The sequence below is a fragment of the Pseudomyrmex gracilis genome, unplaced genomic scaffold (assembly GCF_002006095.1).
Source record: "Pseudomyrmex gracilis isolate BER0280 unplaced genomic scaffold, ASM200609v1 scaffold_229, whole genome shotgun sequence".
NCBI classification, from domain to species: Eukaryota; Metazoa; Arthropoda; class Insecta; order Hymenoptera; family Formicidae; genus Pseudomyrmex; species Pseudomyrmex gracilis.
This window is the reverse complement of record NW_018020813.1, coordinates 154,233-182,156: the sequence shown is the minus strand read 5'-3', so window position 1 is coordinate 182,156 and position 27,924 is coordinate 154,233. Positions and strand designations below refer to the sequence as shown.

Sequence of the window (27,924 nt, the reverse complement as noted above, 5' to 3'; positions counted from 1 at the left end):
TTCCGCTATATATTTCCGCTCAATGGGACATCGCCCTGACCATGACTATTCGCCAATCGCTAATCGCCGATCGTCAATTGCTAGTGTGATTTGACCTTTACGCGCGGCTTGCCCGGCCTTCCGCCTGCCGAACAGAGTTACAAGATCGAACAGAGAGCATATATATAATACTCCTATATTGCTAGTCGCGTATCTTCGCAATGAGAGGCACGAGGCTCGAGAAAGAGAGACGCACGAAGTCCAAATATGGGCATAGATAGTCGAGCGTCATTATGCGCAGGCGCGTCTACTAAGCGAGTGCGAGCGAGACAAAGCATTGAAAAGAACGCGAGAAAGAGAAATGCCCAAACGTGCTTGAATGGGTGTGTTTAGCCGAAGTTAGCGCTACGTAGCGCTAACTTCGGCTAAACACACCCAATGTTCACCGCATGCGCACAAAGCAGCTGGAGAGAGAGGCTACTATATTGTCTGCACCGTAACATGTGGACTTCAGGTCGGCACCGTACTATCAATATAGGAGTATTATATATATGGCAGAGAGCAACGAGAGATCGAAGCGGTGGGGACACGCACACAAGCAAGAACCACCCTCCGTGTGCGCACACGGACGGCAGTTCTCGCTTGTGTGCGTGCCCCCACCGCTTCGATGCTGTCGTTGCTCTCTGCTCGATCTTGCATCAGTGCTGCCGGACAGCTCGGTCAGACCANGATTCGGGTGAGGGGAAGAAAGAGATTGCGACACGTTCGGTTAATGTTGAACTAAACTGCTGCTATATTCTAATAAAGAAAATATTTACATAGGTAGTTGCGGAGTTATTACAGTGTATATCTACGGGCGGCTCGCGCGGCTTTGCGTCGCAGACACTGGTTATGCCGGTGTCTGGTACGGTCAGCGGCTTATTGGCTAAGAGGGAGGAGCGCGGATATGTACAGACGGCGGGGTTCTTAATAGCTACGGAAACGCAGGTGTGCGTTACGGCGGGGAATGTCGGTGTCGCGGCGCGCGGTCCGGAGCGTCGCGGATCGACGCGGTGTGCACGGTCGGCGGGTCGGTCTGGTGACGCTACCTAGTAGCGAGAGATGGTTCCTGGCGCCGTGAAAACCGGGTGGTCGTCAGATGCCCCAGGATGTCCCACCGGAGGACCCAGTGTCCGTCAGCTGTCCTTGCCCGGTATCGGCGGCTTCGGTTGATTGCCTCGGCGGGTACTCTCAGTGTCTGTCCTGCCACTTCGACCGGGACGTGGCTAGTGGCGCACCCGCAAGAGTCGGGTTTTTGGCGCTTGGGCGGTGCGGGAATACCAATACTTAATTCCGCCATCAGATCTACCCCAATTAGTACATCCACCGTTAGATCGGGCATCACGCCGAGTAGCTGCACGGTCTTAGTCTCCCCGATCTCCATTGGTACGTTGTACCATTCGTGGATAGGTGCTTCGATGCCATTGGCCAATCGGATTGGCATGGCTGTGTCCTGAACTCGGTAATGGTTTTCGTAGCAATGTTGCCCGACTTCCTTTGTGATGAAGGAGCAGGAGGACCCGGAGTCCAGTAATGCGGAGAACTTTCGCCCTAGGATATCCACGGTTGTCATCGGCCGTGGGTCAAACACGATGTTTAATTCTGCCGGGGCTACTCTTTTTCTTTTCCGGCCGTTTGCCGGAGGGTGGCAGTCACGTGTCAGTACTCCGGTCTTTCCGCACGAGGAACAGAATTTGCGGAACGGTCGCTTGCACTCGGTCTTTAAGTGGCCACGTTGGCCACAATTCCAACAGCATTCGCTGCGCTTATAGTTCGGGCTGATTAGCGCGATTTCGTTTTCGGCGGCGGCGGTGCTGGTGGAGCTCAGAGTCGCTTTCTTTCGCGCGGTTCGCGACGCCTTAGGAATTACTTTGTCCATTTCGGGGTGTTCCACGGTTTCGGGAGGGGCTCGGTCTGCCACGTGTAGTTTTCTCGACGGGTTTGTTCTATTGGTAAAGTCGGTCGGGTGACTTTCGGCGTAACTTTTCAAACGCCTACGCAAGTCGTCGATCGACCCAGTCGCGTCTATTCTATACTGGTTTGCTAGTTCAACTAACTGTTCCCTAAAGAGAATGTGGATCCAAGCTTTTGTGCTTGGCATCCCGCTCTCACGTGTCGCAATGTCAACCGGGCTAAACTTTTAACGGTTCCTGTTCGGGCGCTATGTAACGGAGCCGCGTTACGCGCGGCTTGCCCGGCCTTCCGCCTGCCGGACAGCTCGGTCAGACCAGGATTCGGGTGAGGAGAAGGAAGAGATTGCGACACGTTCGGTTACTGCTGTAATACAATGATTCTATATTCTTGAAATACCTTGGACTATATACAATGTCAGAATGACGCGGGGCACGAAGCCCTTACAGACTGGCGGTTCGCGGCCTGTGATTGGCGCGCGCGGGCTATTGCGAGTCGGTCTCGGCCGACGCGGTAACGGAACGGAATCTTATCTACTAAGAAGGGAACTTGTGTACAAGGTCGAAACGACGCGGGGCACAAAGCCCTTACAGACTGGCGGCTCGCGGCCTGTGATTGGCGCGCGCGGGCGATCGTGAGTCGGTCTCGGCCGACGCGGTGACGGAACGGAATCTTACGTACTAAGCAGGGAGGGCCGCGAATATATACAACGAGGGGTTTTCCGGCTACGGGAACGCGGTTACGCGTGACGGCGTCGGTGGCGTGGTGCGCGGATGCGTAGGGTTGCGGCACTACGTGGTGCACGCGGTCGGCGAGCCGGGTCTGCTACCGAGTAGCGAGAGATGTCCGGGTAAGCCGTGAGAACGGCTGTTCTGGGGAGCCGTGAAAACGGCTGTTTCGGGGAGCCGTGAAAACGGCTGTTTCGGGGAGCCGTGAAAACGGCTATCGCTGGGCCGTGAGAACGGCCGTGAGGACGGTCGGTGTACCTGGGCCAATGCCCCGGGTACGGTCGGTACGGGAACCTTCCGAGTCAACACCTCGGAGAGGCCGGGATCGGCTACCCGAGTCAACACCTCGGGGGGATGGCGGTCAGGATTCCTCCCGAGTCAACACCTCGGGAGGAAGGATCGGGCTACCCGAGTCAACACCTCGGGGGAGACGTCGGTGGCTCGAGTCAGCTCCTCGAGCATACGGTTCGGGGCACGGGTGTCTTCCCGAGTCAACACCTCGAGAAGAAGGAACGGTGATTCCGAGTCAACACCTCGGAGATCGGAGCGAGTGTTTTCCGAGTCAGCACCTCGGAGAGGTTGTCGGTTCCGAGTCAGCACCTCGGAGACCTAGGAGTGCTTCCGAGTCAACACCTCGGAGAGCAGGATGGGAAAGGAATGGTGCTCGGAGCCGGTTTCGCCCGCCTTATATACGCGGCGGCGGCCCGAGTCGGTCCGGGACGCGGTGTGTGGTGCGCGCAGGCCCGCGAGTGGGGTTCTGCGCCGGCGCGGTGCTGTTCGTGGTCGCGGCGTAAGGCGTGTTTCCATGATTCGCGGCGAGCGCACATGGTGCAGTACTTTCGGTGTTGCGAGGCGGACTTAAAACTAGTTGCGGAAGAAAAATGACACTAGACTATAGATACATGTATATATATACAGAGAGAAGAATGAGAGCGGCCAGGCCCATAAGAGTTTTTACGATCGCTATACCGGCCCGTAAGCTAGCGCATGTCCATGGGTGGTGCACATTGGCAACTACGTAGCGATGTCCACGAGCGACTTGTCGATACGTATGGCTATGTCCACGCGNACGCGTGGACATAGCCATACGTACCGACAAGTCGCTCGTGGACATCGCTACGTAGTTGCCAATGTGCACCACCCATGGACATGCGCTAGCTTACGGGCCGGTATAGCGATCGTAAAAACTCTTATGGGCCTGGCCGCTCTCATTCTTCTCTCTGATATATATATATATTGTGCATAATGAGAATTATTTACAGTGACGGAGCAACCCGTCACAAAATTTTGATGGCAATCATGAGAATTCGAATTCGGTTTGCCTAGACAAAGAAGTGCTGCAATAAATTCGTACCAACTGATCAAATTGTACAAGCTCTTTACATCATAAATGTATAAACAATTCGAGCAGGTTGTTACTGGTTGTTACGGATGTAGCCGAGTTGATGCTGAGAACCAAGACGATCTAGATTTTTATAAGATTCTGGAAAGTTTTCCATCAGAGGATGAACTTATCGTATAGTCAGTTTTTCATTTACGTGTAGCTAGTTGAGTCAAATAGGCATTAAGTTAAATACTAATTGTAGACTACTCTGGTTTTCCTTCAACACACGAATAAATCTTTTGCCTTTTACTAGTTGTACAGTAAATTTATTTGTAAGCACGTACATTTGTTTTTACACCGTTTTTAACGCTTGATTTTTGAAAACTGGTGCGTTTACCATGGCTGCGTTCAGAAAAAGATCTATACTTTACGTCACATATGCTATAGATTTTCAGTACTGGCAGTGAATATCGGAACGCAGCCAATATTTTGCGATTTCGGGCGACTTGAGCACGCTCTGTGTGCGACATCACGTACCATCACGTACCATGTATCTGGCAACCTTGATCACGATTGTTACGATTGTCAAGTAAAATTTTTGTAAAGTTTATATTTGTTTTATTATACAAAGTTAACACAGAAAGTTCAAATAAATTTTGTATTGCAAACGTCACAGTAATGCAACGTATGCGCTTCCACAGACAATATACATAATTAACTATTAGTATTCAGTAATACAAAATTGAGTTGACGTTGAAGAGGTTTAGAAAAATATGTTGAAACCAAAGGCTCTCACGCAGGTTCTCAGTCAAGCGAATACTGGAGGTGTGGAAAATACTTTGTAAGTATAGAATTTCTGAATAAATAGTAACAAGAAATTGCAATCCAATTTCTTGCTTCCAATAAATTACAATATATGTCACATTGTTGTTTCTGTATAATTCTTATAATATATCCAAGTATAATTTTGCAGACAATAGATGTAAAATTCTTCTAATTAATATAATATTTTTCAGATTACTCAACAGAGATGGTGGATTATTAGCATACAGCGGTTACGGAGATAAAGATGCTAGAGTTACAGCTGCCATTACCAGTAATATTTGGACAGCTTATGAGAAAAATGGAAGAAATGCCTTTAAAGAAGACGAATTACAGTTTGTTCTAATGGATTGTATGGTAATTATGTCACTTAAGCTATAATTGTTTTTTTTTTTTTGTAGATAGCGAGATAATTATTTTTTCTTTTCTTTCTTTTTAGGAAGGAAAAGTTGTTATTACAGAAGTAGCTAACTTACTCTTGTGTTTATATGCAAAAGAAAATGTGGGATTTGGATTATTGCGAGAAAAGGCACAGGCATTGGCTACTTATCTTGATCAACCCTTAAAAACAATAGCAAATATGCCTTAAAGAAAAATCACACACACAAATCTATCACACTTACATTTAATCTAGTTTTTTAAGAATTTGTTATCTCATTTTGAGTTACATATTTTCTCTATAAAGTATTTATAAATATTTATAATTTATGTATTGATTCTATGTATATATTTTTACCTCAATATATATATAAACTTTTTGCAGTTTTCTAAATAATGGACATAAAAGTGTAAAAAATACAATATAGAAAGAGAAGTAAGAAAACTACATAGTCACAATGTTATAATAAATCTTTTATTTTACATAAAAGTCTCACCTTTATATACTTATATATATATATATATTATATATATATATATTATATATATATATATATATATATATATGTATACATAAAAATGTATATGTACACATGTGTGTAATTTGAGTAATTTTGTATTTTACCTTTTATCTCATTTTATAAATCATACACTAGAAGAATTTATATATGTGTATAAAATCTTAACATAAACTCTTGTTAGTAATATAATGTCAATAGTTGTTGTATGTGTATAAATAGCTGTTCGCATAATAAGTAGTTCAATAATCTAAACAATGAAATCACATGTATAATATAGATTTTGCATGTGTAGGACAAACTAATTAATAGTATTCCAACATTCATTCTTTTATGTGTAGTTTTAAGTTTATATTGCGAAAATTGCGCTAAATAGATAAAAGTTACTAAATTTGTATGTAGAAAGTGTGATCTAAAGGAGTTTACGTTTCTAGCATCTGAATATTATCATATTAAATTATCGATAAATAAATTTTGATTATTTTATCACACTTGTGCACATACAACGACTGATGGACATATGTATACACATATGTAAAGATTTGTATGTATACACACGTGTAAGATCTTTTTTTTAACAAATTTTGAATGTACACATAATTTATACATACTTATATATATATATATTTTTTTAAAAATAAAATTATTAATGAACTCGAGTATGGAGTAATATGAGTATTTGACGCTTTCGCAGTGTATGGGCAAAACTTCTTGTGCATTAACTTTCGAGTTGGAGCCGCGCGCGTTTATGTTATTTCATACTGGCGCTTTGTGATATTTCAGTTCGTTTCATCGGTGAATTTTGGTAAATAAAACGAACGCGGTTCCAATCTAAAAATTACGTACAAGAAAGTAACTTAGTTGACAATTCGGTGCTTGTGTGATAAAATCAAGTTTAAAAATATACGTTTTGAAAGCACTCTTGTGCGTATCTTTATACCGTACAATTATTCATATATATATATATATATATTATATTTTACAACAGTAAAATCTCTCGAAGTAATACACAACTTAAAACAAAATACGTAAATTAAAATTATACTTGTATGCAAGTAACGCAAAATTGTTTCATACACGATACAACTTTTTCCTTTACATCTCTTTCTTAATAATAAATTCTGTTCTATTATCATAGGTTTTTCTTAGTCTTCAGTGTAAATGTTATCTTATTTTCTAACGCCGAACATTGAATAAATTTGTATTATCTATTATCCTTAGAAATCCTTTCTATCTATGAAAGTACAAACTTTAAAGAGGAGCATATTCTTCGCACGACACTATTATAATGAACGTTTAATATATCGACTAAATTAATGATTAGATTAGATACACGAACTTGAGCTAGAAAATAATGTCTTATATGTATCAGCTTAAACAACAAACTGTATGTACATAGCACTGTACATAGCACGCGCTGGATTAACAATATATATTGGTCTTCGACTTTTCCTATGTTCCGCGATATACCGAGCAAATTGTTCAGCCAATTCGTGATATCTTACTTTTCTCATTGTTTGCAATTAAACATCTGATGCGATATCTTTGTTTCAATAACAAGTATTTCTTCTGTCTGGTCTATCAAAAAAATAAAAATTATAAAATTACTACGCAATCGACCGCTCGATTACTATCGTTGAAATACAATATTGTATTCTTTTAACTGTTTACAAAAAAAACAATATCATCGTATATATGTGAGTGAGATAGTATAACTTCTTTCGTACAACATACTAATGAACATCTATAACAATAGCCAATATTATATGCTCTTTTCATATAACATTTTTAAATATTATACGAATATATATATATGTATATGTATATTGTCTAGGACACTTTCTTAATAGGCCTTCGACAATTGACAACCTACATCTGTTGCAAGTATATTCTCTTATTACGGATGTAGGGGGTCATATTGCAAATCGTAAGAGAGATATTCGTGAAAGAAAATGATTTACAAATTCGTCTTGTACGTCACAATAGGTTCCATTGAGATTCACGATAATAAAATTACATGTATATATAATTTTTTTTGTTTTTTGTAATTTTTACATCGCATATATATTAAATATTTCACGAATGTTTTAAGATCTTCCTTGTACACATGTTTTTTTCTTCTGCTTTCTAAAATCTTTTCCACACAACCGGTATATTTTCACAAAGTTATTGAACGCGTCTACTTCCTCTCGCATCTATCTCAGATCCGTGCTCTTAATAAGTATAAGTATGATAAAATTGCTTGTTTAGAAAAGATCCGTTTTTTTTTTTTTTATATCAATACATGTGTAAAAAGTCAGCTTTTTTGTTTTTTTTTGTTTTTTTTTTTAATATATTCATAGTTATCAGTAAGCGCATTCTTGGGTTTTCGAAAATGATTATACATTAGGTATACAAATATTATTCTTTATGTTTTTCGGCAGTGCGAAGGTAATTTAGATTTCTTACGATAAGGACACGAATGGGAAAAAGAATTTGTGTTTTGTATATAATTTAGTAGAAAAATGATACACAATCTTTGTGTGTTGTGTGTTTATGTGTGTACTATTATTACTAGAGATAAGAACTATCGTTATCATAGAAATTTGTATGAAACCGATTGCCTCCACGAATACCATATTATATTCATTCAGGTATTTTGATATAAGACTTAATTAAAACATAACAGCAGCCATTACGGAACGTCATTTGGTAATAATACAAACTATGTTTTTTTCCTCTGACTATATAAAAAGCTTATATTCTGCTTTATTAAAATTCTTCTTTAAATGTTATTTTGGAAAGCCGATCTATCAGCTCGCATCTTTCCTATACATATGTAAAATTTCTGTCCCGGACCGATCTGTTTACCGCGCTTTCCTACTCCAAAATAAACACGTTATTTTGATCTAAACTTTTAGGAACTGTGTTAATACAATAAAACAAACAAACAAACAAAAGCAAGAAGAAATAATTTTCTTTTACCACCAGTAGATTTAAATAAAACAGTACTTAGAATTTTCACTGAAAATAATCTAGCAGCGAAACGATTCAAGCAAATAGATGTGCTTATGGAAAAGAGAAGAATTTCACTTTGTTGTCGTTTCACGTTTGTGTGTATAAACAGTTACAAAATTATATATTAAGCTATTATTTTTTTTTTTTCGTGAGATCGACATTTTTCTTCTATCTCTTCTAGACACTTCCTAATAATGAGGAATAAATAAATTAATTAATTAATAATAACATGATACTTTCGAGATTTTTAAAGCTTAATATACAATTTTTGTTACGTTAATAAATACATCTATATAAAAGTTCCTTTACATCTTTTTGTTCTTTTTTGCACAGTACTGTTAGATAAAAAATTATCTATAGGAATATAATATAAAGAAAGGGAAATATACACATATGATAGATAAAACGTAGATTTTACAAATTAACGATTTTAAATGTAAAAAAAAAAAAAAAACAAAAACAGTCTTCTTCTTGTCGCAGCGCAGTTGATCAAACTAAAGGAGGCAAGGAAAAACAAGGACGGATCTAGATATTACATGCGTGAACCCTTCTGCTGCAAAACCTAGAATGCAATCGAATAATTTGAGCTTAATAAAAACATATTATGATCTCACTTCACTTATAATATAAATCTTAATCTTAATTACAAATTTTCAAACAGAAATTGTATAAATTTGTATATAGATTTTAATTTTATATATACATATATGAAAAGTGTACATATATAATTGTATACATACATATGTATATAAAATTAAAATTAATTGTTCGGCCTCTGTTATATTATTGTTCATATTTTATGTATATACAAAATTCTCACAACATAAAAAATACTATATAGTTATATTAATTATGATTATATTTTAGTTCTCAAAAGCTAAACCCTCTCTTTGAAAGCAAATTTATATTAGTAGAGAGAGAACATTACTTTAAAAATTAATTCTCCACATTATATAAACCATTATGTAAACCACATTGTAAACAATTCACTCTTATGTAACAATAACGGGAAAAGGATATGATGAATAAATTTAGCATGCAACAATGATTCATGCAGGTCACGGGGCGTAAAGTAACCAAACCAATGAAAGAAAAACTTCTTTATTTAACGAACTGCATGCGATACAATAATAATAATAATAATACTAATAATAATAATAATAATATGATACATACGACAAATATCAGAGGCAGAACATGCTCATGCGAACAGGCCTCTGAATCTTATAGATTATTAGGTGGTCCTTTATGTTGCTTTTAAGTTTACATATGTATATACATATATCCCTATATGGGGTAAGTATATACATATGTATATACTCCTATGTATGTATGTATGTACATACATATATATATATATATATATGTAATATCAACATATGTATCCTCTCTATGTGCAACATATATACATATATATATGCATAGAAAAAATCTATAAGATAAAACAAAAAAAAGAAAAAAAATGGTGATTCAGATTTGTCTACATATTTTACTCGCAGAAAAAATTAAGCCACCTAATAAAATCTGCTGCTGAAAATTTTACATCTACAACAAAATTCCTTTCTTTCTCATGTCGTTTGCTCTCTCTTAAAATGATCAAGCAAAATAATTCTAAGCATTTGTTGAAAATATATTGCAGAAAATGTAAATAGAGAAATGGTTTAGCTAAATTAAGCGTGATTTACATAAAACGTGAGATAAGATTTGATTTTGTAATTATGATACGTATTTTTGTGTATGTATATATCATATATATATATATATATATGTATGTATGTATATATATACATATATATATAATTTATTGAGTATATATAAAAAGTGATAAAGCTTATCTTTGGTCTTCTACTCAACCCAATTGTCAGTATAGGCAGATTGTTAATATACCAAAAATAATACTGCTTTTGTTTAACCTTATCAGAAGTGATAAAAGTGTTATTTGATTTCACAGTAGCGTTAGAAATCAATGTTGGATTGCAAAGACAAATTTTACTTGAAAAAATAAAAATTTCTTTCTTGTATGTCAGTGAAGTGCTCAGAGAGAGTTTATCACACAACCCTTTCTTAAAGATAGAAAAGTGTGAATTCCCAGCTGAGAAAATAGTTAAATATTTATGTTGTTTTTGTATAATAAACATCTCATGCAACCCAACATAGAAGATATAATACTGACACAAATTAACTTAGAATAACAAAGTTTCGCTTAAACAATATTTTTAATAAGAATGTGATTGAACCTTAGACAATAAATTTGTATAAACTATTGTATGTATTACCAGATGTAACAAAACCATAAAATAATCGCATCAGCCATGGCTACTCAAATAAGGATGGGAAACAGTTGAATAGGATAATGGTACCTTGACACGATCTGTGGATTCTTCTTCCTTACTGTTGAGCTGACTAGCTCCACATTCTCGGCTTACAACACACAGAAATTCAGCATGAGCATCATTACCGTAGTTATATTGAGAACCTATGTTGATTAGCTAGAAAATAAGAAATAAAACGCAAATATATAAATCACACTCTGTTAAAAGAGTCAATATACTGATGAGAGAAAATATCATTACAAGTCATTGTTTAAGTTGAAAAAATACAAAAACTTAATCAGTCTACAATTACCTGTTCAAATCTCCATCCATCCGACATTGTCGATACCATTTGCGTCAATTCGTCCTCGTGACACTGAATAACTCTGTAAACGTGTTTCTTAAAATCTCTCTGTGGTCGAGTGTCTCTCAGCATGATTCTTTCTTTGACTAGTCGAATAAGTTCCGTAATATTATAAAACTCCGCCTCCTCAAGCACACCCTCTTCTGTCAGATCTTTGTTGATGACCAGCTTTCCGTGGCGCAGGTAATTTAAAACTGGACTGAAGTATGTGGGATCGCGGTCTATCAGGTACGCTCCCGTTTCGTCCTTAAAAAAAAAACACACACAAAGTCCACGCCACTATTTTTGCTTCAAAAGAAGAACGTCATGTCGCGAATGAAATTCAAATGTTTCTCCGATTGACGCGAAGTTCGCGGAGCGAACGTCTCCCGGATTTTATTTCTAAAATCAAACTCGTTTAAAATTCCCGGTAAGAAACAAACGTCAACTAACCCTGTCCGAAATAAGATCCGAGTCCTCCTGACAGAGCCGGTACAGAAACGAGTTCGGATCCCTCGCCAAGGTGGTCTTCGCTGTTAAAAAATACGTTCCACCCACATTCAAACGTACCCACTGATTATTGCACCGTTTGTTAACATGGTTCTCTGTCATTTCATGCGAATTCGTGTCGCTGAAATCCGCCATGCTTGCTTTGACACCAAAATTGACTATTGACCATAGACACTGTACCTATTTACAGTGGCGCAACTCTCGTCGGTAATATTAATTCAAAATTGCGCCTGCGCAAAATCAAAACTCCGACAGTAACGCCGTCTGATTTCGTTTCCTGTTGTTTTGCTTTACTTTCTACTTTATGTATATATACAGGGTGTCCGAAAGTTACTTTAAGATCTTTCGTAGGCAAGTAGAAGAAGTAAAATTGAGTCAAAAAGTCCTGAACCATTTTTTTCTATTACATATAATAAAGGAGTAATTATTGAATAACTCAAGCAAATGCACGTCGGTAAATCACGCGCTTGGTGTGCGTAAGCGTTCATTGACATGCGCTCGGCTAAAGGTCGGCGCTGATTGGCTTGATTTATTCAATAATTACTTCTTTATTATATGTACTAGAAAAAAATGGTTCAGAACTTTTTGACTCAGTTTTACTTTCTCTACCTGCCTACGAGAAATTTTTAAGTAATTGTCGGACACCCTGCATATATATGTATACAGGGTGTCTGACAACGAACTATAAAGCCGACGTGTGTAGGTAGATCGAGTTATTCTGAACAGAAAAGTTATTTACCATTTTGAAAAAATCGCAATAGTTATTGAAATATGAATTAATAAATGTGAACCAATGAGAGCGCGGGGAGCGATGATCGGACTCTATAGGCGTTCACAATTATCAGCTCTACTCCTCGCTTGCCTCTACGTACCGCCGAATAGCGCCCGATCGCAAAAAACTGAGTGCCGCGCTTGTTTGTTTACTCCGCCTCTGCCTTCATTGACTTTATATTTATTAATTCATATCTCTCAATAAATATTGCGGATTTTGCAAAATGGTATATAACTTTTCTGTTCAGAATGACCCGATCTACCTACACACGTCGGCTTTATAGTTCGTTGTCAAACACCCTGTATATACACATTGCAAATGTAATTTAAAGCGCACATTCAGAGTGATAGAAAAATATAAAATACAATAAAAATTGTGTAGATTTACGGCCAGTTTCGCCAGCGCGAAACTGATCAATTAAAATCGCGAATCAACCAATCGCAATTAATGACGCGCAATTAATCCATCTCGTTGGCAAATTTCTTTTCAATTTTATGTACAATTTGAACGTATGTATATTTAACAATAATAATAACCTTTCGTTGCATACGCATCATTTGTCAAATGATTTGTCGCGCGTTTATATCCTTAATAATAATATTAATTGATTACACACTCTCCACGCGAAAACATTCAATTCGAATCATTCGAATTCGAACGGTCGCCATTTCGAGTGTGTGCGCGAAGTTTCCATCGCTTTCTTATCGAAAGAATTCTGATTGCGTTCGTTGCTTCACGCGCCGACACGCCGAAACACGGACGGGGACGTCGCGCGCGTTGGCATGAGATAGATAGAAGTTTGCCGAGCAAACCGCAATGTCGAGAGCGGCGACGAAAGGTGCGATGCTGTGAAACCGCGTCATCGAGCGGATCATACAAATTGTGTCGCGCAAAATATACGGACATGTAAGACCCCGCGGGGGTCCGAGTCGCGGTCTGGGTTCGAGGCTCGCGTATAAATACGTCCATATCTCGCGGATTACCGGCAATCATTGCGGTATCTCCATTGTGATATGCGGGGCGCCGCGTCGCGCGTCGTCGCCGTCGTCGTCGTCGTCGTCGTGGACAACGATTAAACGTCGTGCTGTTCGTTCGCTCAGGGCACCGATCGAGGATGCCAGTGAGGGTCGATGTGGTACCACCGCCGCCTGCGAACTCGAAACAGCCGGGTGTTACAAAATCGCTGCTCTATAACGGCTCCCGCTTTCAGGGCTCGCAAAAATCCAAGGGCAACAGTTACGACGTGGAGGTGGTTTTGCAGGTTAGCATTTCTCTCGCTTGTTCTTCGCTCCCCTCCTCTCCACTTCCACCGTCGTTGTTTGTCCTCGTTTTTCGGAAATTGCGCCTCAACGTTCAAGAATCGCGCACATCACCAAAATAGATCAGATGCGTTCGACGATGACGTACGAAAAACAAACTTATTTCGCGCGATCTTTTTTTTCTTCTCTTTTCTCTCCCCGAACAGCATTGCCGAGGCTGTCGCAGATATATTTGTATGTAATTTGTAAATTAATATAAATTGTATGTGTGTGTGAAATGGTAAGCTTAACCAACTGGTTGTTGACAGCTTGTATCTGTAAAACATCAGGTGACAATCTCATCTGCAGCTTCTGCTGCAAAACTCAATTTGAATACACACTCTCATGTCAGAATTTATGTTACATACATGTGTGTTTATGTTTTAGCATGTAGATGAGGAAAATAGTTATCTATGTGGATATCTAAAAATCAAAGGTCTGACCGAAGAATTTCCAACATTGACAACATTTTTTGATGGTGAAATTATCTCCAAGAAATATCCATTTCTGACTCGCAAGTGGGATGCGGATGAGGACGTTGACAAAAAGCATTGGGTTTGTGTTATTATTACTTATCTCTCCTAAGCTGATGTTAATTACATTTTGTCATTTTTATGTTGCGTATGTGTGATACACACTTGAAAGAGATAAGTGTCACACATGTGTGACAGTATCTTTTGTTTTATTCCATGTTCATAAAGACAAAGAAAACCATTGTCATTGCAGAGCAAGTTTGAATCTTTCTGCCAATATGCCAAGACATTTAATTCGGACACTTTTGATTACGAGGCACTGAAAGGAACAGATTTTGTATTTATGAGATGGAAAGAACACTTTTTGGTTCCTGATCATACAATCAAAGATATCAATGGTGCCTCCTTCGCAGGATTCTATTATATCTGCTTCCAGAAATCTGCCGCCACCATAGAAGGCTTTTATTATCATCGTAGTTCTGAATGGTAGAGTACAAATTCTAAAAGACATGTACGAAGTCTATTTAGAATAATTTATATGTGATTTAATGAAATTTTATATTTAAATTTATAAAATTTTCTCTTATAAATTTCAGGTATCAATCTTTGAATCTGAGGCACGTCCCCGAACACAGTATACAGATTTATGAGTTCAGGTGAAGTCAATACCTTTTTGCTGAGAAACATGATTTGTCTCTTTTCTTTCCTAGCATACAGATCTCATAAAAATTCGTTTTATCAATTACCAGTGTCATAACGCTTTCGAAATTTGTTTATCGATCGTGACTTTTGCTTCCACATCTAATTTTCCCCGAATCTAAGAAAAATTTAGAACAATAAATTTAGTCTTTGAAATATTCTTAGCAGAGTATTAATAAAGATAACATAATTGTACGAAGTAGAATGCCTATTTACTATAAGCAATGAAGTTAATTTACAAATTATCTTAATATTTATATTGTAACACAATTTTTACATTGAAATAAATTTCTTAATAGTTCTCATTTTAACGTTTATTAATGTGTTTGTTATTCGGTAAAATAATGTCCTTACGAGTATTATTCATCGTTCGCTATTGTTATGCTGATATAATTTGAATCATATCAGAGACATTCAGTATTTTTTAAGTTATTGAAGTTTATTATTTATTGAACCATTTTTTATAATTATACTTTTAAAACAAATTCTTAAAAACGTTTGGTGAAAAAAGTTTTTTAGATATTTTTCAAAGAAGATTTTTTAGAAAGAATATTTATGAGATCTATTTGCTACCTGATAAAAGATTAGATGAATTTGTTTGAACAACAGTGTATGTATGTCAAGAAAAAGAAGGAAGGATTGAATATGATAATCGTGAAAATATCTAAAGAAATAAATGTAGGCAGTAAACACTTTGAGATATCGACATCTGGTTATAAATTTTATGTTGAAAACATTTGTTTTATTTGGTCAGTAGTTTCGTCTAAGACTAATATTTTATAAATTTTTTTGTCCTTGTGTGTCTGTGAAAATGTGCGCATGTGTATGTGTGCGTAAAATGTCTACTTGAGTTTTTTTTTTTTTTTTTCTTTCGAATAGATATTAAACACATGTTGGCTGTCCATAAAACTTGTCTTTATGTCTTAATTGAGTGTTGATAAATATATCAATTTTCTTAGAAAAATATTACATTGTTGTGATGAGCATTAATATTAATATAAAATGTAAGCATATATATTATATATATATATGAATGTATATACATGTAAGTTTATAAGCTGTAATGATATTAAGGTTTAGCTTATACTCGAATATTGGCATACTATAGCTTTCATTTACGTGATGTTCATAAAAAAAAAAAAAAAATCCTCAATCACTAGAATATTCTTTATCTGATATGTTTTCTCAACAATCTAAACGATATATTTTATGATATTATATTTGTGGAGATATAGAGATATACATATAATATTTATTAGTGTTAAGAGTGTCTTTTATTCTCATGGTCTCAAAGTTAACAATTTTTAATAATTATCTGTTTTATATATTTATGCTAATAATTCATCAAATACTCAGACGTCGATAATTTATATAAGTTCGTGTAGTCACTTTGGATAGTAAAAAAAAAAAAAAAACATTAGATACATTAAGTTGTTAATTATGTTAAACATAAACTAAGTTTATTACAAAACAATCTACTGTTATTACATCTTTATAAGTATATATATACACACATATATATATTTATACACATATATACATAAGATATATATTTTTTCTTTAAGAAAAGAATTATGTTATTAATTATTGGTATCGGTTATAAAACACATGCGACTCTTCCACATATCAATCTCTTTAAATTCTTTTATTGCAATATTAAACTCTTCTTTGTAAGCTACAAATTTTTGAATGCTGTAACTAAAATTTAGATTAGATTTAGAATTTATTTTAACAATTATGCACTATAAGATGAAATATATAACACACTTATTTCCAATGAACGGTGACTTTGCCATACAATTGTGTTTTATATCAAAGTATTCATGAACGGATTATTTAAATGTTTATGCTATGTATGTTCATAAATAATCGTTTTATTTTCAATATACAATTGTATGTGTTTTAACTTGACAATTTATAGTACTTATAATTGAATCTTCATGTATGTAAATCAAAATCAGGTCACGTTTGCTGTTACATTACGTTAGAATTACTGTAGATAGAGTACATACTGATTACACCGAAAGCTGCAGTGCTTAGAGTAATAATAAAAAAAAAAAAAAAAAAAAAACCAGTAAAATTTTTAAAAAAACATGTTGCCAATTTCTGTCACTTCTAGAAATGGTAAATGTATCAGTAGAACTAAATTTGATTAAAGTAACAAATTTAGCTGTAGCTAAACTTGAAAAAATTAAAATTATGTAATAAAAACTAGAAATGTGTATTACATGTATAGCAAAAAGCATACAGAACACAGACTTAATATTTTCTATTCTCAACAAATTTATTCTTTTATTAAATTAGAAAAAGTTTCTTTTTTTTCTAACATGGGACGGCATTTTCTACTTTTGCGTTAAATGTTTCAAGTGGCCCCTTTTAAATCGATTTTCACGCACGAAAACGTCACTTCTTTAAAAAAATAAAAAAAAAAAAATAAAAAAAATGCATATAAACATAATAAAGAAAAATTTTATGCCCGATGTAGGATCTGAAATCTTTCATATTGATTATATGCACATATCGTGCACTATGTTATTAATGCAAAGTGTTAAGTTTATTTAATACATTTCACAAGACAAAGCACATCGTGTTATATTTTTATATATGTATACACATGCGTATAAATATATATAAATATAACAATTATAATAAATTTTTTTATGTACATATAATTTAGTTAAAAAAATTCAATGTAATATATATATAAATACATCTCGTGTGCTTTTCTGGTATTGAATAATTTTGTACAGATATATCGTTAGAGATCGGGTGGGTTTTTCTATCTATCTATCTATCTATCAACCTATCTGTTTATCTATATTACACACAAACGCATCTCCTGCAATCTTACACTGTACACAGCTTGGCATTTTATATTCGGATGAAATTAAATAAGGCAGTACGTTTAAATACAATTCGAGGTATTTTTTTTTCTTTTTTGTATTTCGTTTAAATAGAGAGAGAAAAACTTTAATCTCTTCTCACAATTTTATAAAATTACACATGAAAAAGAAATAAAATGTCGAGGAAATAAATTACATCAATTCGATTGTTATAAATAATGTAAAAATCTCATATCGTATGGATAGGACAAACAGTCAAATTTATTGCTGTTTATAAAACCGTCTCTTTAAAAAATATAGCTCTTCCCCGTGCACTTGGCGATCGATAGCTTTCGATAATAAAACTTACACACACACAAGGGACAAGCACAGTGTATATCGGAAGTATATATAAATATATTAAATTTGTTTTCGGACTCCGTATTTTTTATATATATAATTTTTATATATATATATATATACACATATGTGTATGTATGTATATATATATGTATATAATATTTATATCGCTAATTTATCTCTCGAATTAGCTGCTCTAAACTCTCTACGCGCTTATATGCTATCGTTATTAGTCTACACCACAACCACCGTAGACTTAGCAAACTTGTACTTTTCAGTTCATTACTCATTGCTCTTGCAAGCTTACGTTTCAGAAACGAAAATTTGTATGTTCCGCACAGAGATACGTTTGTGAAGACGTGTTTCAAATAACGGCCAAAAAAAAAAAACGACTTAAAAGAACTATTGAAGTATGGGCACATTCTCGAGTAACCACAATGTGTCTCGATCGACGCACGCACATGTGTAATTTTTCTCTCTCTCTTTCTTCTTGTAATCCCAACGGTTCTTCCGGTTGATGGAAAATACGTACGAGATGATCTGTGATCGACGACATATATTCACGATATGATCTAGCATTTCTCTGGCTTATACATGTCGTAACATTATGCGTAACATACACAACATATCTCTTTATCTCGTGTAACAGATGGCACGGGTGTACGAGACACAATTGGCTGTTTTAAGCTCGTTATAAATTGTTCGTCATAAAATTGCGCACGGTTTCTTGAATGTCAAACTTATATACGAATAGAAAATTTGTATCTCGTACTATATAAAACGCAACAAGCATGTCCTGTCAACGTTGGCGAGGTGACAAGTCGGAATATTTCACACATGTATAATTCTCTATCACATGATAATCTAACGGCAATTACTATGAATTTATGATAACAACATCGTAAAACACGTATTCTCGTTCGTATTCTCGATAGAATGAGGAAAAGGGGGAGAAGAGCAAGAAGGAAGAACGTTGATTGCTGCGTGTTTTTGTTTGTAAGTAATGTTGAAACACTACTCTGTAGAGTCTTCCTTGTTAAATCTCAAGATACTGTGCATGAATTGCGACCGACGCAGCTTGTACGAGAGTCTACGATGCTGCCGGGTGTCGACAGCACGTTATTGTGGCCAACAAAGCGTAACTTCCAATGATGAGACCCCAAGCTCTTGCTGGAGCTCAGTGAACGGTTGCAGCTGTAGCGAAGCTGGGAAGTGGTTGTCATCGCGTACGACTTCAAATGCGACTTGATCGTCTTGGGTAACGGCAACTGGTCGATACTGTAAACTGTTGTTCGGGCGACTATCGCGCGACATGCTAATTCTTGCAGGCTGAGCACTGCACAAATTATCAAAATTATCAAGATCAGACTTTTGTTTTTTTTTTTTTTTTTTTTTAATCTTTTCACTAGTAACTTGATGAAAAATATAGATTGGTACCTTTGTTGGATCGCCATAATCTTTCCATGCCGTTTCTGTGCAAAGCCATGCGAGAAAGCTCGGAGAAACTTTCTCGAATATTGAAGTCGCATAGAGGTGAGACTTCAAAGAATGCCATTCGATTTTTAGCCGCATAAGCCTCTGCATCTCGTTGTCCCACTTGTCTCTTGAAAGCCAAGTGTAGACGATTGCCAACTAATACTTTTGGTACTCCAGGTGCGTGCTGTAAAATTTTGCAAAGTGCAATTACAATTTATATAAAAATCATATAATTTACAATTATATAAATTTTTCTAACTACTAAATAATAAACTATTATTGTAGTAAAACAAAAAACTGTGTATCCTGCAATATAAACTTAGATTGCTAACCTCTTCCACTTCCTTTAGCCATCTATCGATGCCGTCGAAGGACCATTTATTAGTAATGTCATACACTAGAAGTATACCTTGGGCACCTCTGGAATAAGACCGAATGATAGTGCAGAATCTACCTTGACCCGAGGTATCCCATAATTGCAGCTTCACTCGTTTCCCATCCAACAGAATGGTAGTAGTTTTGTAAGCTAAAAAAAAAAACCAGTAATTGAAAGTTTTTTAGACCTCAAATTGTCAATAAAGAAACAGAAACGAATTTGTCACACGATGAGAAATTACAATTGCCAACGGCAATCACTACCTTCAAGATTCAACATATTTGTTTTTTTTGACATACATAATTCTGTTGTTCGTTCCGGGAACAACGCATAGCCTGAAATTTAAGGAGACACACACCGCTACCGCTGCAGAATGGCGATTCCGCGGCTCCGTCCTCAAGGCCACTCAAGATCTCATGTTTGCCGACGTCGCTGTCGCCCACCAGCAGGAACTTGAGCAGGTAATCGTACTGCTTCTCTTGACGAGGCTTCGCCGTGCTGGCATCACCTGCAGCCATAATATCCGCCTGTTGCAAACCCTGAGCATACTGCAAGTGACCCTGGGCGAGATGCTCGTCCTGTTGTTCTAAGCTTGCCGTCTCCGTGTATACACAGAATACGCGGACGGAACTTATATCACGGCGATGAACGACGAGCAGCAGCAGCAGCAGCTCCTGGTGAAAGCTACCGCATCGTGATGCACGACGTGTGTCGGCGGTGTGTCTCGATGACTCTCATGAGAATCTCGGTCATCGATCGGGATCCGACTTTTGTGTTCGCTCGTCGCGTTCGGCTGACTTGACGACAAGATTGCGAGATAAACAGCCACACAACACAACAGCGAGCGCGAATTAAAAACACAAAAACAAAAAAAAACTTTGTAACTCTACGTTTTCTCCAGTGTCGCGCTATGCCTCATCCCCACCGCGCTGCACCTTGCACGATACGATATTTGGCATCTGGAAAGGTGTGTGTGTGTGAGTGCGCAAAATCCGCGAAGGTCACGCGCGTTCGCGATGACGCCGCGCGCGAGCGAACGGATGTGCACCGTCTGAACCCGGGGGGGCAGAGAAAAACGCCGGCACAGGTGTAACATTTACTTTCTGAACACGTCTTGTTATAAGTGCCGGTCATTGTAGATGTCACTCAATTAATAACACGTAATTACGGTGCGGATTTCAACGGGAAATAGCCGAAGCCGTCGGAATTGTTGAACTGATTTTATTTTCACGTTGTCACGCGATCTTTCGGCGTGTGTCGTCGGATGCAAAATCCGTACGTCGCCGGTTTTTGAGTGACACTTCTCGAACGCGAACTTGGCGCTTTCGCATCGTTCGAATGAGGCGCCGATTCGCGGTTGTCGTGTCACGTGTGGCCACCCACGTTTCGGATTGTCGGTAAACAAGAAGAGAAGAAAATATTTGCGCGCAAGATTACTACGATCGTCAAAGTCGAACGTGAAACGACGTCGTCCTCGTTGTTGCTGCTCGTTTGCTCGATTTATCGGTTAAAATCAAACAAAAAGGAAAGAAAGACACGCACGTGATCCCCGGGACCTGTCGGATAGCAGGAATAAAGAAACAAAACGACTGGAAGGTGTGCTTAAATATCGTTTTTGTTTTTTTTTTTAACGTATGTAAGAGAGGAAGTCTCGTGCGCGCGGTATCGTAAGTTTTGTTGATCGTGTGTGCATAACGTAACAAGCGCGCGGGCGCGCACGCGGTGTGTGAAACGCCGTGTATTAACATATATATATATATTACACACGCGCGCACACACGCACACATACACGCGTATATGTGTGTACATATATATATCGCGCACGCACACACCAACGAACGCACTCGCGGCGCGCGTGAAGACACACCAAGTCACACAGAGAAAAGAGAGACACGCGCCGGGGATTGGTGCGGAGAAAGGAGAGTTCGAGAAACGGCCATATTTCGCGCGAGTATACTCGCGTGTGTGGTGGATTACGCGAGTCCCATCCGTACGTGTTTCCCTTGCGTGTCGCCTCGCCTCGTCTCACTTACAGACCACCTTTGTCGGCCAGAATTTTCTTTTCCTCCGCGAGCTTTTTCTCGCACACGTTTTTGTTGTACCCGGCATTCTCCTTCTCCGTCTCTCTCTCTCTCTCTCTCTCTCTCTCTCTCTCTCTCTCTCTCTCTCTCACACACACACACACACTCCTTTTCTCTTTCTCTCTCTCTCTCGTCACCTACATCGGTTGCTTCGTCTCTCTGTCGCGTGTGTCATCTTTGTCATTATCTATATATCTGTACGCAAGAACATTTGTATTCTTTCATTTTTACCGGTGTTGCACCTCGCGTATCAATTTATCTAACGCATCTGCCTACGCGTCCGTCGGTCTATCTTACAATCTCTATATAGCGGCTAATCTATCAATCGTTCGGTCTCTCTTTCTCGAATCGCGCCATCTCTGTTGCACTTTTCTCGGTGTCTCTTGCTCTCTCCCTCTCTCACATTTTCTCACTCTTACTTTGCCCAACTCTGTCTTCCTTTCTTTCCCGTGCTGCTCTCAACTACACTACGGCTCATACGCTCTCTCGGTGCTATGTCTACGTACTCTCGTACCCAGGAGAGCGACGCGTGGGCTCTGCTGGCATTGAAGTCGGCACCGGCCAGTCCGACGAAGATGCAGTGGAATCCGGAATCGAAAGGCGCACCGATAGCGCGACTCGAGGGTCGCGAATTCGAGTACATGGTTAGACAGCGGCGTATCACGATCGGCCGCAACAGCAGCAAGGGTGAGGTCGACGTCAACATGGGCCACTCCAGTTTTATCTCGCGACGGCATCTCGAAATTCACTATGATCATCCGTTTTTCTTCATGACGTGCAACGGCAAGAATGGTGTATTCGTTGACGGAGTGTTTCAACGTAAGGGCGCTCCACCTTTTCAGCTGCCAAAGACGTAAGTCGCTTGGATCTCTTATTTACTTGCCCGCGAAACAACAAATCTTCTCATCATTTTTTTTTTCTCATCATTGGTTGATACGTGCAATAAATACCAACTTAGATGATTGCGCTATCAATGACACTGTTACGTTTTTACTGTCTCGATATGCCAAATCTGTTGTAACTTAATCTAACAATGTTGTTGACAATAGGATTGAAAAATATAAGTGAAAACAATAACCAGGGAATAGTCGTCAAAAGGATGCGGTAGTAAAAGATAAAAAACAGCTAAAAAGAGATAGAAATGCTAAATGTAGTCACATGACTCATAATGTAAACAGATTGACTTTACAAACTACAATTCAGAGATTGAGAAGAAAATTTATTATTGAATGAAAGAGTAATAAAATAATATAAGTAGCATATATGAGTGATACATATAGCATATAGGTACAGTAAATATCTGATGTATGTATCGCCCTAGGCAATAAATTTGTTTCATGCAATTTCCATGATATAATACACAAACTGATGTAAAACTTGATTTGTCACATAAATCTTAAATGTTACAGATGTACATTCAGATTTCCGAGTACAACGATAAGATTGGTATTCCAGTCACTTGTGGACGAACAGGAACAAAGTAACGTTCGCGTGCCATCTCCACCTAAACAGAGAGCGCCCTTACCACCGCTTCGGATAAATATCCCGGATACTGGTTACAGCAGTCCGTTTCCATCGCCCACAGGAACAATCAGCGCTGCTAATTCTTGTCCAGCAAGTCCACGCGCCGGTCAGAACAGACGAAATGTATCCGCAGATCTGCAGATGGTGGCAGCATATGCAGCTGCGGTGGCAAACGATCCACAGAATTCTTCTTTAGATAGGCATACTTTGGAGAGGCACGAGGGCGGACAAAGTTCCAGCAGACAAATTAGTCCCGAACCCGGTGCTGATACGCGTTACCGAAGCGGAAACGGTTCCGGCCCAAATGGCACTGCGCCACACTACAGTCCACCGAAGGACGAGTCAAAGCCACCGTATTCTTATGCGCAACTGATCGTGCAGGCGATAGCATCGGCGCAAGATAAACAACTCACATTGTCAGGCATCTATTCTTACATCACAAAAAACTACCCTTATTATAGAACAGCGGATAAGGGTTGGCAAAATTCAATTCGGCATAATCTATCATTAAATCGCTACTTTATCAAGGTACCCAGAAGTCAAGAAGAACCAGGAAAAGGTTCCTTTTGGAAAATAGATCCTCAGTCGGAGGCGAAGTTGATCGATCAGGCATTCAGACGAAGAAGACAACGTGGTGTACCTTGTTTCCGCCCTCCTTTCGGAGCATTGTCATCTAGGTAACATCAGCAATTAATTATCCATGCTGTATGATGCAATAGATAAGCTGTTTAATACGTCATAATGTCAACAGAAGCGCACCAGCTTCACCGTCTCACGTGGGTATCAGTGGATTGATGACACCGGAGTGTCTTAGTAGAGAGGCTTCCCCAGGTCCTGAATCATATCCTGATAGTTCAGTCCCTTCTCCAGCTGGGCAACTTGCAACAAGTCAATCCGCGCCTGGTTCTCCTGGTCACCCGTACACGTCGACTCAGTCATCTCACAAGGGACGTTTAATACAGACAGGAGTTGTAACGAACGGTGTCAGTGCAGACGCGGCAAGAGAAGGTTCAAATTTCTCTTCCTTTGCTGAGAATATCTGAGTTTTGCTTTTGTAATTTGTTTTCTCACAACCTGAATTTTTTAATTAAAATAGAAAAATATTTGGTGCCTGGAAATGCTGTAGAGGATCACTCTTTATCTCCAGCTGGCCAGTACAGTCCAGCTCCTGTTATTGTACAAACGACATATAATTACAGGTACACAATTTGTAGAATTTCTACATATTGTTTCGCGACAAAACAAAATGCGAGTTTACTAATGATCTCTCTGAAAATAGTGGAAATTTTATCGGTCCCGATGCTGGCGTCGGGGGGATTAGCAAACGTACTCATGACGAGTCAGACAGTTCGCCGGGTTCTCCAGCTCCGCTCGCGATCGTCGAGAGTCCTGAACCGCCGGAACATCAGGTGCCGCAACCTAAACGTCAACGTGTCCATGAAATGGACGATCATTGAATTGATATACTTAGTATCTTGCTACGTAGAACATTATATTTACCTTGCATTATTTGCCTATCGTCGAACACACTGCAAACATCATTTTTATTTTAACTGCATAACCCGCTTTAGACTGCACATAACCGAGATCAAGCATCATTTCTATGTCCCGTAGGAATTACAGAGACTGTTGTGTGTATAAATTCACAGAAAAAAAAATCTAACTTCTAAGAGAAAGAACGACGAGCGGAATAACTTCTCCTGTCCTTTTAAACTTCGTGTCTTTTGATTGAAATGAAAATGAACTTTTTTCAACAAAAGTGTGTGTGTGTGTGTGTGTATATGTACACACACACACACATATATATATATATGTATGAGATACATATATTTGATCAAGCACTTTCTTTTTATGATTTATTAAACTTTTCGAAAAATTATAGTATATATAAATGGAGCTTATTTAATCGCGTACGCGCGGAAAGTCATTCGAAATATAGGATAATAACAACTCTTGTTCTGGTACATCAAATTGCAATAATGTGATGATGTTACGTGTGCCATTTCAGTGTTTAGCCGAGTTATTAAATAAGCAACAAGAAAATAGAAACCGGAAAGAAATATATAATCCAAATGAATTTTGAATGGAGTAAAAAAAAAAAAAAAAAAACGCGATTTATTTGTGAATTTATGTCGAGAAAAGTACACCAACATCACTCGCGCGATTTTCGTACCGTTGTTGCTTGCAACCGAATCCGGCGTCGCGAGTAAGAATTAGCGAAATGATACACGAGAGGAGGGAGAGAGAGAAATTATATATATATATAGATCGTGAATATATATCCATATACATATATACACACTATATATATGTATATGTATATATGTATATATGTATATGTATATATATTATTACAAGTAGCGTTCTTAATTTAATACGCTCAATCGAATGTTCCACCAGAAACAGACACACAATAGACATGAGTTTTAAGATTATTAGATTATTAGAGAAAGAGAGCGTCCAATCCCACACACACACACACACACACACTGTGTCGTATCGCGAGCAACGAGGAGGAGGAGTAAGAATATAAAAACTTAGCGGACGGGAATCTAGGAAAACGAGCTTTTGTAACATTGATAATATTGATGTTCTCTGTTGGGAAAAGATGTTTTCGGAGCCAGAAGAAACAAAATAGAAAGCCTTGTTTTACATTTATTAGTTAGTATAAGGACGCGGTTTCACTTACAGTGAAATCTACTTGAACAGGCCAGATTGGCTTCACATATACACACACATACACACATACATACATACATATAGGCACATAAAAAAATTTTCTGAAGAAGTTTCCTAAAGAATCCATACATGTCAAAATATCGGAGAATTTGCAGTATTCGCTGAAATTTTCCAGACTTCTCATCATCCCGGGTTTGCTCGTACGTAACGAGTTTTGTGGTACATATTACGGGATGGTTCACCTAATTTTATCATCTAAAACAGTCTTCTCATTTTTTTCTTAACGTAGAAGAAACTGTTTCAGATAAAAAGAAGGTTAAATTTTGTAAAATGTACGTGCTGTGGAAAGAAAGAAAGAGAGAGAGGGAGTAAAGGAAGAAGAGAAAGAAATTGTGCTATTGTCGATAATAACGATGCCAAACTCGATTTCCCTTGCAGTTTACTTTTCTCGTGCAATCGTAGTTAATTGTAATTTGTCGGAGAACATCGGCGTTGTAGAGAAAAAACGACACGTAGCATTAGGTTTACGAAACAAAAATAAAAACAAAAAAAAAAGATACGGAAGAGAAGAAAGTAGACGGTATCGGATGTACACAGTAATACCCTGTTAAGAAAAAAAACACAAAATTTCTCACATTTTATCCTTCAGTTTTTTCAACATAGGGTAAAAAACGGGAAAAGCGGTCCTTTTTTTCCGCAACCGAAATGTTTTTTTCTTTAGACACGACTCGTTCCAGAAAAAAACAATCCTGCCTTTTTTTTCTGAAATCTTAAAATTTTACGCTTAACGAGGTACTACTGTAAGTTGCGTTATATATGAGAGAGTTGGTGCGAGAGCGTGGTGCAACAAAACAAAAACAAAAAAAAAAACAAAATTTATTTTTTTGCACCTTTCGCGAGCGATATATGACGTTTATCTGAAACGTTATTTTTCTATAGTTGAAAATTATACAGGAGAGCCGTGTGCGAGCATAAGGGAGGTTTTGGATGATAATTGGTAGATGGACTATACGCTGTACAGTGTTGACACATACGTATATGCGATCACGTATGTTACTATTATACATATATATACATACATACGTGTTGTGCGAAGATATATCTACATAAAAATTTATATGCATACACATGATACGTCGCGAGTGATCAATAAGTGTTTACGCACGATATATATACATATATATGTATATTATGTATTACATGCAATTACATAGTACATATATATATTATATATATATAAAAAGAGGATATATGCGTGATACGCATGTATGTGTGCATATGTGTAATATCACAATAAAATTAATACTACATTATATTATGTATACAAGTCTTTATTTTTTTCGTGTTTTCCTCTTGTATAACTGTTTTTTTTTTTTGTTTTTTTTTGCAGCAACTATTACATCGTTTTTCACACACAGTCGTTATTTGTCGCGCGACAGAGATTGATGATCTCGTTTCATAGTATTGTATCGATGTATGTCACGAAAGATGGAGTCACATTGA

At 37.7% G+C, this 27,924-nt stretch overlaps 5 protein-coding genes across 8 annotated transcripts; 3 read left to right on the top strand and 2 right to left on the bottom strand.

Annotated features, from left to right (window-relative positions):
* The first annotated feature begins 4,517 nt into the window (after positions 1-4,517).
* LOC109858884 (ragulator complex protein LAMTOR2) lies at positions 4,518-5,530 on the top strand. The gene is made up of 3 exons (XM_020436566.1): positions 4,518-4,822; positions 4,998-5,160; positions 5,243-5,530. Exons 1-3 carry the CDS (start codon positions 4,755-4,757, stop codon positions 5,390-5,392), a joined length of 381 nt encoding a protein of 126 aa, XP_020292155.1. The 5' UTR covers positions 4,518-4,754; the 3' UTR covers positions 5,393-5,530.
* A 255-nt stretch (positions 5,531-5,785) lies between these two features.
* LOC109858885 (BTB/POZ domain-containing protein KCTD5) lies at positions 5,786-12,048 on the bottom strand. Of its 2 annotated transcripts, XM_020436568.1 has the most exons (4): positions 11,805-12,048; positions 11,322-11,618; positions 11,057-11,185; positions 5,786-9,258 (listed from the first exon to the last, which is right to left on the bottom strand). In XM_020436568.1, exons 1-4 carry the CDS (start codon positions 11,994-11,996, stop codon positions 9,229-9,231), a joined length of 648 nt encoding a protein of 215 aa, XP_020292157.1. In that variant the 5' UTR covers positions 11,997-12,048; the 3' UTR covers positions 5,786-9,228. The 2 variants fall into 2 exon arrangements, with proteins under 2 accessions (XP_020292157.1, XP_020292156.1); XM_020436567.1 differs by lacking the exon at positions 5,786-9,258 and having other exon boundaries at positions 9,572-11,185.
* Positions 12,049-13,645: 1,597 nt separating this feature from the next.
* On the top strand, positions 13,646-15,408 carry LOC109858888 (glucose-induced degradation protein 4 homolog). The gene is made up of 4 exons (XM_020436574.1): positions 13,646-13,894; positions 14,319-14,486; positions 14,658-14,890; positions 15,001-15,408. The coding sequence occupies exons 1-4, from the start codon at positions 13,748-13,750 to the stop codon at positions 15,062-15,064; spliced, it is 612 nt and encodes a 203-aa protein (XP_020292163.1). The 5' UTR covers positions 13,646-13,747; the 3' UTR covers positions 15,065-15,408.
* A 2,969-nt stretch (positions 15,409-18,377) lies between these two features.
* LOC109858873 (ras-related protein Rab-40C) lies at positions 18,378-20,869 on the bottom strand. The gene is made up of 4 exons (XM_020436553.1): positions 20,496-20,869; positions 20,094-20,287; positions 19,723-19,945; positions 18,378-19,621 (listed from the first exon to the last, which is right to left on the bottom strand). Exons 1-4 carry the CDS (start codon positions 20,653-20,655, stop codon positions 19,329-19,331), a joined length of 870 nt encoding a protein of 289 aa, XP_020292142.1. The 5' UTR covers positions 20,656-20,869; the 3' UTR covers positions 18,378-19,328.
* A 379-nt stretch (positions 20,870-21,248) lies between these two features.
* LOC109858872 (forkhead box protein K1) lies at positions 21,249-25,564 on the top strand. Of its 3 annotated transcripts, none has more exons than XM_020436549.1 (6): positions 21,249-21,733; positions 22,737-23,071; positions 23,628-24,419; positions 24,494-24,750; positions 24,839-24,941; positions 25,022-25,564. In XM_020436549.1, the coding sequence occupies exons 2-6, from the start codon at positions 22,794-22,796 to the stop codon at positions 25,197-25,199; spliced, it is 1,608 nt and encodes a 535-aa protein (XP_020292138.1). In that variant the 5' UTR covers positions 21,249-21,733; positions 22,737-22,793; the 3' UTR covers positions 25,200-25,564. The 3 variants fall into 3 exon arrangements, with proteins under 3 accessions (XP_020292138.1, XP_020292141.1, XP_020292137.1); XM_020436552.1 differs by lacking the exon at positions 21,249-21,733 and adding an exon at positions 21,740-22,127; XM_020436548.1 differs by lacking the exon at positions 21,249-21,733 and having other exon boundaries at positions 21,740-23,071.
* Positions 25,565-27,924: the final 2,360 nt, after the last annotated feature.